Source organism: Peromyscus californicus, unplaced genomic scaffold (genome assembly GCF_007827085.1).
Source record: "Peromyscus californicus insignis strain IS unplaced genomic scaffold, ASM782708v3 Scaffold_15__1_contigs__length_86483966, whole genome shotgun sequence".
In the NCBI taxonomy this organism is placed as follows: domain Eukaryota; kingdom Metazoa; phylum Chordata; class Mammalia; order Rodentia; family Cricetidae; genus Peromyscus; species Peromyscus californicus.
The window spans coordinates 24,357,613-24,368,601 of NW_026294447.1; the positions used below are offsets into that span (position 1 = coordinate 24,357,613).

The 10,989-nt window shown below is 43.2% G+C and overlaps 1 protein-coding gene across 2 annotated transcripts; it reads right to left on the reverse strand.

Annotated features, from left to right (window-relative positions):
- Positions 1-1,574: 1,574 nt before the first annotated feature.
- Positions 1,575-8,568, reverse strand: Cfl2 (cofilin 2). 2 transcript variants are annotated; one of them, XM_052738529.1, is made up of 4 exons: positions 5,626-5,774; positions 4,338-4,645; positions 4,143-4,219; positions 1,575-4,057 (listed from the first exon to the last, which is right to left on the reverse strand). In XM_052738529.1, exons 1-4 carry the CDS (start codon positions 5,626-5,628, stop codon positions 3,945-3,947), a joined length of 501 nt encoding a protein of 166 aa, XP_052594489.1. In that variant the 5' UTR covers positions 5,629-5,774; the 3' UTR covers positions 1,575-3,944. The 2 variants fall into 2 exon arrangements, with proteins under 2 accessions (XP_052594489.1, XP_052594490.1); XM_052738530.1 differs by having other exon boundaries at positions 3,944-4,057; positions 4,592-4,645; positions 5,626-8,568.
- Between the last annotated feature and the right edge of the window lie 2,421 nt (positions 8,569-10,989).

Below are 10,989 nucleotides of genomic sequence, written 5' to 3' on the forward strand. Positions count from 1 at the left end.
AGACAGTTGTGAGCTGCCATGTAGGTGCTGGGAATTGAACCCAGGTCCTCTGGAAGAGCAGTCAGTACTCTTAACCACTGATCCATCTCCCCAGCCCCCATTTGTATATTCTAGCTACCACTAAGTTTGCAAATAAAGTAGTACTGAAGAACGTAAGTCCCCTCCCCATTTATTTATCTGTGTGTGTGTGTAGAAGTCAGAGGGCATCTTTTGGGAGTTGATTCTCCTATCATGTGAGTTTAGGAATCAAACTCAGGATGTCAGATTCAGTAGCAAAACCTTTACCCACGGAGCCACTTAGCCAGTCCTGGGGTTTTCTGCTGTAGTCTGTTTTCCACAGCCTAGGCTAGCCTCAAGTATACCGTAACCCTCCTGCTTCAGCCAGAGTGCTGGGATTAGGCATGTGCAACATCTGGATTAAATTTTTTACAAGAGGGAAACCTCTCAATTAGTTTTTCACCACAGCCGAGATTATTCCTCAATGAGAAGGCACTTTTCAAAGACCCCCATAAGGGATAGAGACGGACCAGCATTACAGCGCTTGGTCTTTCAGCAGCAACATGGCAGCTAACAGCAGCTATCTGTAACTCCAGTTCCGCAGGATCGGTGGCTTTCTAACCTCTGCAGGCTCAGGCCCTCACATCACACACAGACATACATGTGGGTGAAACACCCACATACATAAAATAAAAAAATACAAACAAATCTTTTTAAAATCCCATAAACTAGCTCCTACAAAGGACCTATACTAGAGACTCTCAAGCCTATGAGGCTCTTGTCATCTGCTATAAAGGCACATTAAATATATAATGCTGGTCACGCTATTTTAATGATGGAAAATAACAGCCGAGAGTCAGTTTAGGACGATGTCACCTGTTCTATGTCTGAAAATGCTAAAATTGCTGCAATACTCAGTGATATTCCTTTTTTTGTTGTTTTGTTTTTCGGGACAGGGTTTCTCTGTATAGTTTTGATGCCTGTCCTGAATCTCACTCTGTAGACCAGGCTGGCCTCGAACTTACAGAGATCTGCCTGGCTCTGCCTCCCAGTGCTGGGATTAAGGGCGTGCACCACCATCACCCAGCGTGATACTCCTTTTTTTATGTCATGTAGCCCAGGCTGGCTTGGAATTCACTCTGTAGCTGGAAATGACCTTGAAGTGCTGATCCTGGTTCTAAAACCTCTTGAGTGCTAGGATTTCAGATATGCATGCATCAAGCTTAATTCTGAAGATGAAAATTCTAAAACCTTATCTATTATCATTATGTCTCTGTGTGCATGATGTGTGTGTATGCATGCATATGTGCCACTTGTAAGTGTGGAGGTCAGAGGACAACTCTGCAGGGCCAGTTCTCCTACACCTTTAAGTGGGAACTGAGCTCAGGCTACCAGGCTTCAGTGGCTAGTGGCTTTACCTGTTAAGTATCTCTCTGGCCTGAAAACAGGATTTCTAAATGAAAGCTTATGAACTACAATCCTGAAAAGTGCTCCAGATAATGTTGCCTCTTTAATCTATAATCTTAGTTTTCCAACTTTCAATGCTTTAAAATGAAAGTAAACACATCTCAACAGCCTTAAATATTTTCATGTATTTTATTTTTTAAAACACTTATAATTTTGCAAGCTAGCAGTAAAATATTGCTTCAATATTTTACTAATTAGCACCATATACTTTTAAAGCTAACTGGAACATTGTTTCACTGTAAATGATTGTAAAATAAGATATCCAATTATTTTCAACATAAGATCATTAATGAAATTAAAGCATTATTTTTTGGCTCTAGGCACATATGTGCACTTTAAAGATGAATTTCATTATGTTAATATATTTGCCAATCTAACCAAGTCAAAGTATCATAGTTTAAAGCAGTACTTAATCTCTGAAATTATTCTAGAAAAGGATATAAGAAAATTGAGAAACCAGCTATAAAAACAAAAGGGCATTCTTTTACTTTTTAGAAATTTCTTAATTTTTGGAAGAACAAAATAACTTGGTGAAAAAGTCCTTTGGTGCAAAGATCAGTTAAACACATTGTTTAGTACACATTACCATTTTCATGCTTCGCTTATTAGCAGCCTTACCAAAAAGCCACGGAAAGGTCTGGAACAACTCACAGGGACAGCTGGAAGGCTGAAATAAAATTGCTTAGTGATTGAAAATAAAAAACAATATAGAGAGTCCAAAAAAAAAAAATTGCTTAGTGCTAAAAAGATCCCAAGTCATTTGAATAGTTTTAAATGGAAGCCTAGACATTTAACAGCTATGCTTTAATGTCCTCATCTGAAAAAAAACTTTCAAAAAGGTAGAAAAAAAACCTAATTATACTCAAATTACTTCCACACATTTTAAAAAAGGATATTTTCATTTGCTGTACTCTGATAAAAGCACTCAAGTTCAGAGCCACAACTGACTGCTCACTAGCACGCCTGTCTTGCATACCGGTGGAATCAAGTCCAGTTCTGCCATCTGTGGATGACTATGACAAGATACAAAAGCATGTGTTTGCCATAAATAGCTCTGGCTAATAGCAAAGTGCGCACACTGAGCAGATCAAATTCTCTATAAGGAGACGCTCTGGACCACAGCCAAATCCTGTTACTAATGTTTAAGATCGCTACATCAATTTTTTTTCCAATTCAATTTGGAAAAGATAATAAGGAATCGTAGCTGAAATGAATATTCCTAAACATCAGAACCTCTGAATGACATTTTACTAATTATTTTCATCATGATCAAGTAATAAAAACATCCTACTTCTACAAAGAAATTATTTAGTAATGTAACTGTGAATTAATATCCTAATGTATCTAGAGAACAAATAAGATACTGGAGTATGCCAAAGTGCAAAAAAAAAAATTCTAATTTCCATATTATAACATAAAGAAATAAATAAACATATTTATATAAGTACCACTCTTTTAATGATTTATATAAGTGATCTTAAGATATTTTTAAACCAAAGAAATTCAACAATCTGGAAAAAGAGACACATGATGTTAATATTAAAGAAAAGAAAATCTCAAATACCAGTGCAGAGCTTAATCACTGTTTATCCTAAAATTTCACATGACAATTTGCAAAATTTCCAAGGAAAACAAGGCAACGTTCTGTAATATGCCACAATTTTTATTGCAACGTGGCCACTTTTGTGAGGGTGGGGAATTTGATCTCAAAACAATGTTCCATTTAAGGCTCTTGTATACAGAAATTGCCATCATGACTGATATTCAAAATATCTGTAGTGTTTCAAGACTCATACGGTAAACATAAAACTCCTACATGTACTCAGTAGTGTATACTCAGTGGGAAAGCAAAGACATCCACACAGCTATTTCTCTCAAGAAAGTATGCAGGTAGAGGAATGAACACTGAGGTACTGGGATAAATATATGACACGTAATGAAACTTAATTGGCATTCTTTTTAAGGAATTCAACGCATTTAAAAAAAAAAGTGCTTTTAAGGAGTCTGTTAGATCTGTGCTGCCGTGTCACAAAACAGGTTTGCCAAGGCAGGTGAGGTGTGCAAACGCTCCAGCGCCTCAGAGAACTGTCATCAAGTGCAACTATAAATAATACTGACAGAAGTTGACCATACGACCAGTGGATAATACTTTCAAGGCATTCAATTAGCTTACCCTCTGTAGTACTCTACCTAAGCTATTCACACTGACAATCACATCCATTGTCACTGCGAGGAAGGCATGGAACCAGTTGTTTTGGCTAAAATAAGACGGGGAAGGCATTCCCTGGGGTCTACAGAAAAGTAACCGTATTAAACAGTCTTGTGGCAATCACTGACAGGCTTCTAAATCCATCCATTCATTGTGTTCAAAGGGCCCAGTGGAAAGGGAAGAAACAAAAAAACAAAACCCACTACGGTTCCAGTGGACTGAGCTGGAGAAACGGAAGCCCCTTAAGATGCGATGGCACTTGGCTATGATTTTATAGCGGCTTTCCTTCCAGGGAAACTACCACACTGCCTCCCAGTTTCTCTCCCAGTGTCGAGCGGTCCTTAATATCATCCAAGCCATTCACCTGCCACTCATGTTTAATACCTACAAAAGAGAGAAGACATATCCATGAACCTTATTATAATTAAGAAACTTTTTTTTTTCTGCACAAAACACTCAATGTTTATACCTGTAAATTTCTTTTTAATGGCATCTTTAGAGCTAGCATAAATCATCTTGCTTTTTAACGGTGCACTTTCCGGAGCCCTACGGGGGAGGGGGGAGAAAATGTTGAAATTCAAAAGAAAACAAAGGCAAAAACTGACTGTGATAATAATAATCCTTGCATTTTTAAAAGTACTTTTTTTCTCTTGTTTTTACACACCAGAATATAAATACTAGGTCTTCCTTCTTAGACTCTTTTGTTTCGTACGTGGCATCGTACAAAGCATATCGGCAATCATTCAGAGGTAGCAACTTCACAAAAGATGTGTAGGGGTCCTCTACTGTCTCACCAATGTCACCCACCAAGATCTGCTTGGCTTCCTCTACAATTATTTGTCTTTTGTCATCGCTCAGACAGAAGAGAACCGCTTTCTTTCTCTTTTTGATTTCCTCTTGTGTAGAAGATTTTCTTACTTTCATATCATTAAAAACTTTGATGACCTCATCATTCACTGTAACTCCAGATGCCTGAAAAAATGAACAAAGGGACGGGGATTTAGAACAAGTATTTTGGTCTGAACCAAAATTATTGTTTGACTAACAAGGCTTCACTTCAGTCCGCCCAGACTTAAAAAAAAAGAAAGGCACCCCACAACGTAAGCAATCCTATTAGATCTGCCACATTTAAACATCAGAAGATAGAGCTGAAATTTCTAACTCATACTGCCCATTCATCCTTCTTAAAGGAGGACGGAGGGGGAAAAAATTAGCAAACGGAAGGTGGGAAGGGACAAATACGAGTTGACCCATGCCTGAAATGTTTCCTATTTCACTGGGTGATGTCAGAGCTTCAGGAGCAGCCGCAAAAAATACCTTCTGTATTGTGTCAACTCTGCAGACCTTTGGAGGAAAAAAAAAAAAAAAAAAAAAAAAACCCCACTTCGGGATTTCGGTTAATGCTGCTAGTATTTATTTTTTCTTTAAACACATCTTTAGCCACCGCCGCTTCCTCATAAGGAAAAGAGAATCAATCCAGTGTAAACTCCAGCCGGCCGCGGCTACAGCAAAAAAAAAAAAAAAAAGGCCCCGCCGCCCATTGGCAGCCGCTGGGAGAGTAACGGGTCCGGTGTAAAAAGCTTCCTCCCGGCGGCGAGAGAGCCATTTCCAAAGGGCGCCCCACCTGCCCGAGCTCCAGACGGCGCGTTGACGGCGGGGCCTCCGGGACCCTCACCCGCGGGCTTCCGGACACGTTCCAACCCTCCCGGCGCGCGGGCTGCGGCCGGAGGGGGCCCCTCCCGCCCTCGGACCCCGCGCGGCCGCAGGCCCGGGGCCCGCTCCCCCGCCCGCCCGGCCGCCGCAGGGCCTCGAGCGCGGGGACCCCAGCGCGGGCGCGCCCACCGCACAGGCCCCGGGGCGGGCGGGCGGGCGAGCCGGGGAAGATGGCGGCCGCGCGGGAGTCCGCGCCGCGCCCAGCATCCCCCCCCCCCCAGCCGGCGCGCCCACCTTACCATAGTGCCCGCGGCTGAGGCTGCGGCGGCGGCGGCGGCGGCGGCTCGGGGCTCCGGCTCGGTGGCACTGGGACGAGAAGAAGGAGGGGCCGGCGGCGGGCAGCCGAGAGTGCGGGGCACGCCGGGAGCTGCGGGCGGCGGGCTCGGGGGCCGCAGGGCGGGCGCGGCGGTCACGTGCTCCGGCCCCGCCCCCCGCCCGCCCGCCCGTGTCCTCCGCCTGACCCCGGAGCGCCCGGGCCCGGCTAGCCGGAAAGCGCGCTGGGGGCGGAAGCCCGGATGCCGGCCGGCGGGAAGGATCGCAGCCCCGGGGCCATCCCGGGGAGCCACCAGGCCCCTCACTCGAGCGGTTTGCGGACCCCCGGCGCTGCTCCCGGGTTGGGACGTGAGGAAGCCGGGTGTGGTGGTGGGGTAGAGCGTTTGGCTTCCTTCACCCGCGTTCTCTCCACCGACACGGTCAGGATTGTGACATGTCGGGTCCTTTTTGGAAGACTCCAACTTTGTGTGACTCATTTCGATCTTGTGTGTGTGTGTGTGTGTGTGCGCGCGTGTGTGTGCGTGTGCGTGTGTGTCAGGATCTCCTTGGTAGCCTTCGCTGGTTTCTGATTCACGATGTAGCAGCAGGTGACCTTGAACGGATCGCCATGCCTGCATCATGCAAGAGCTGGGATCCCAGGGGTTAGACCCTCCTCTCACTAAGATGGGAATAAACACTATATACATATTGCCTCATTTATTGAAGTACTAAACAAAAGCAGGATGATAAGCAGGCTTGTTGTTGGCTCACCCCTGAAATCCTACAAGAGGGACGGGCATAGAGACACCGAGGCCACATACTCATAATGCTCTGGAGGTGCCTGGGACAGAATCATAATCCAGGTAAAACTAGAAACGACTAGGGTTACATTTCTTTTCCCTGTAAATGGGGTCTATTGAAATGGCTAGAAAAAAATACATGCGTACAGATGTAGAGGGAGAAAGGCCTTAAGCAATTGATTCGGTAATTTTGTTGAAATCTGTGTGTGTGTGTGAGAGAGAGAGACAGAGACAGAGAGGGCATGTGCTATAGCACACATGGGGAGTCATTTCTCCTCTACCTTGTGGGCCCTGGGAATTGAACCCAAGTGATCAGGCTTGGTGGTACCCTACACCTGTGACTCCAGCTCCAGGGACTCTGACCCCTCTTTTGGCCTCCACAGACACCTGCACATGTGTACATACCTGTACACACATACACATGCATAAAAATAAATCTTAAAAAAAGTCCTTTTTTAAAAATTTTTATTTTTACTCATGCATGCATCTGTGTATCTATGTGAAGGTCTTCCATGTGTGTGCAGGTGCCCTTTGGGGCCAGAAGTGGGATCCCTGGAGCTAGAGTTGCAGGCAGTTGTGAGCTGCCTGATGTGTGTGCTGAGAACCAGACTAGGATCCTGTGAGAGCAGGACGTGCTGTTAAGTGCTGAGCTATCTCCAGCCCCTTCTTTTATTTTTTTTTAAAGCATACATGTAGTCGAAAGTTTTCTCCAGTCCCACCTGGCCCCACAGTCTCGCAGCCGCTTATAAAATAATCACTCAGAGGCTTAATATTATTTATAAACTGTGTGTCCTATGCCAGGCCTCTTGCTAGCTAGCTCTTATATCTTTGTTCGTTTGTTTGTTTTTGGAGACAGTGTTTCTCTGTGTAGCTTTGGTGCCTGTCCTGGAACTCACTCTGTAGACCAGGCTGGCCTCAAACTCACAGAGATCCACTTGCCTCTGCCTCCCGAGTGCTGGGATTAAAGGGGTGCACCACCGCCACTTGACTAGCTCTTATATCTTAAATTAACCCATTTCTGTTAATCTATTTTTTTGCCACGTGTCCTGTGGCTTTACTGGTCTGCTGCTATCTTGCTTCTTGGGTGGCAGGCTGGCGTCTCTTCAGACCACCTTTCTCTTTCCTGTCTCTCTCCTTGGATTTCCCCCCTGCCTGTAAGCTGCCTTGCCATAGTCCAAAACAGCTTTTTTTTTTTTTCCAGAGCTGAGGACCGAACCCAGGGCCTTGTGCTAAATCCCCAACCCCTAAAACAGCTTATTTTATTAATCAATGGGAACAACATATATTCACAGCATACAGAAAGATAACCCCCAGCACTTCCCCTTTTCTATCTAATCAAAAAGGAAGGTTTTAGCTTTAACATAGTAAAATTATATATAACAAATCAGTTATCAAGCAAGAATTATAGTTATGATATCTAGTCTATTTATATTTGGAAAAATTAGAAAATATTCTGCTATCTAATTTTTGTGAGTCTGTTTCATATCTAATTTAACTTTTATCATGACTAAGGAAAATTATAACTATCTAGTCTTCAACTCCATCAAAGACCTCAGAAGGATATAATATTACCACCTAAGTAAACAGGAAGAACATTGTAAGCAACTTCCAAAAATCTAGAATGACAGAGACAGCTGGCTGCCTGGACAGTCACCCAAAGTTCCTCTGTAACATTGGGGCATCCATCTTCAGCCTATAGGCCAAGAGTCTCTGGCAGACTTTTTAGTGAATTAGGAAATTTGAAGGCTCATCTTGCCTTATTTTGGCAAAATTTAGTGGTCATTTTTCTATGGGTCCTGCATGTCTAGTCAATACAACATTTTGTCAAGCAGTCCAGGCAAGAACAGTTTCTTGCCCAAATGGCTGACTTTTGCCATAAGGAAAGCAAACTCTACATGGAGTTTCTTCGATGCCCATCATCTTCTTTGAGTAAATCAGTGCTGCCAGGAGCATCCAACATGTCTCACTGTCCTGAAAGTCTAAGTTTTTAAAAACATTTTAAATGCCATATCTGTAGGTCTTTGAAGTGTTTGAAGATTACCTAACTAATTGAAATATATCTATGTATACCTAAAAAACTTAACTTAAATGACTATAAGTTTGATTTTGTAGATGACTATTAATCTGTATTTCTTAATTATACATTACAATTTTAAATGTGTTGCATAAACATAATACCTTAAACAAGAGTAAAAATATACATATAGTATAACAAAATTAACTTTAAATTTATACCAATAAACTAAAATCCATAGCAATGTAAAACATTTCAAACAAGTTGTTGTTCTTTAAAAGTAGACTCAGTAATCTATCCTTTTATCCTATCATATCTATATCACATACACATTAATTTTTGTTTGTTTGTTTGTTTTGAAACTGGGTTTTTCTATGTAGCTCTGGCTAGCCTGGAACTCACTCTGTAGATCAGGCTGGCCTAGAACTCACAGAGATCTGCCTGCCGCTGCCTCCCTCCTGAGGGCTGGGCCACTTGTGGGATAATTGTACACTGTAAAGATGTGTCTCTGCTTAAGGCACCTTCTGATTGATTTAATAAAGAGCTGAGTGGCCAATAGCTAGGCAGAAGTGATTGGCAGGACTTCCTGAGAGAGAGTGGAACTCGGGAAGAATCTGAGGTGCGTGGGATTAAGCCACTGAGACTTAGAGGGAGTCGAACATACAGTGTGGAGGAGAGGTAACGAGCCACATGGCAGAACACAGATTAATGTAAATTGGTTAATTGAAGTTATAAGAGCTGGGTGAGAACAAGCCTAAGCTAAGGCCAGGCATTCATAATTAATAAGACGTCTCCGTGTCATTATTTGGGAATTGACGGTTCAAAGAAAGTCCAACTATAGCCGCCACTTCCTGGCTTTTTAGTGTTTTATATAACACACAGGAGCAGTTGGGAGAAAGTGAAGACTCAGGACAACACCCTCTTGTAGTTTGTTCTTAAGAAATAGTGCTCGCTTTCAGGGATTGTGTAATGAAGTCCCAGGTATGACCGCTGGTATCAAATAAGCAAACCAAGAGCAGAGATTCTTTTCTCATCTAGACACTCAGCCTGTTCTGGCAAATCCACATTGCCAGCCCAATGCAGCTTCTTTTAAAAAGTATTAATGTTTTTGAGACAGGGTCTCACTATGTATGTACTGACTAACTTGAATTTGTCCTGTGGATCAGGCTGGCCTACAAAGATCTGCCTGCCTCGGCTTCCTGAGTGCCAGGATTAAAGGTGTGTGTTACCAAGTCTGGCCTATTTTTTGTTAATTGTTAGCATCTCACATGATGGGTTTCATTATGACACTTTATATGTCTTACACATTGTTAGCACCCCCCTCTGCCGTCTTCTCTCCCCCCCCAAGTCCCTCCCTTCTGCTTTTATGTTACACGAATTCCATCACCTCTCTTTCCCCCTTCCCTCTGATAGCCTCTTTCTCCGTTCATGACACACACTGAAACCCAGAGCTCACACAGAAGCGATAACATGCAGGATTTGTCTTTCTCAGTCTCACTTGTCTTTAACATGATGATCTCCAGCTCCATCAAATTTCTTACAAACTCGTGATTTCATTTTTCTGTTTCTTTTTTGTTTGGTTTCTGAGGCAAGGTCTTGGGTATTCCAGGTTGGCTTCAAACTTACTGTTAGAAAGGATGCCCTGAGACTTCTGATCCTCTTACCTCCCCTCCATGAGGACCTGAATGCTGCCACATCTGCTTTGTGTGATGCTGGGGGACTCCTGCATGCTAGGCAAGCAAGCGTTCTTCCAACTGAGTCTCTGTGTTGCTTCCCTAGCCCAAGGTTGTATCCCCAGCCTCCTATTTCTCTTCAGAACTACCCACCTTGTTAATCATTTATTGATTAATTTGTGAGGTTTTGATATTTCAATTTTTTTTTTTTTTTGATTTTTTAGAGACAGGGTTTCTCTGTGTAGCTTTCTGCCTTTCCTGGAACTCACTCTGTAGACCAGGCTGGCCTCGAACTCACAGAAATCCATCCATTTCTGCCTCCCAAGTGCTGGGCTTTAAAATGAGTACCAACACTCTTGGGTAGGTCTCTGTTTTTGAGCACTTCCTTTCAGGGTCCCCCTTCTGTCCTAGCCTGGAAAGACCAGGGCTGCTGCTGCAGAAGCTGGGGTTCCAAAGATGTTAATGACCCTCCTGCTGTGACATGTCACAAGACACAAGCCTGTCCCCTTCTCAGGCACAGTTCCTGTCTCTCGTTCTCTAATTTCCCTGAATTCATCTTTGTCTCCGCACATATTTTGTATTACACTAACTGGTTACAGATTCTGCTGCCCCATTGATTGTAAGCTATTTAAGGATTTGAATCCTTCTTTTCTTTGAATTTCTGGAGCCTGGCACATAGTAAGTGCTCAGGAGATGCTGAAATAATAAATTTAAACAATTTTGGTGCTATTAAGAGGGAAGCTGGGGCTGGAGATGTAGCTTCTTTGGTAGAATGCTTTCTAGTATATACACAGCCCTGGTTTGGTCCCCAGTATCCCATGAACCAGTTATGGTGGCATATAACTACAACCCCAGCACTTGGGA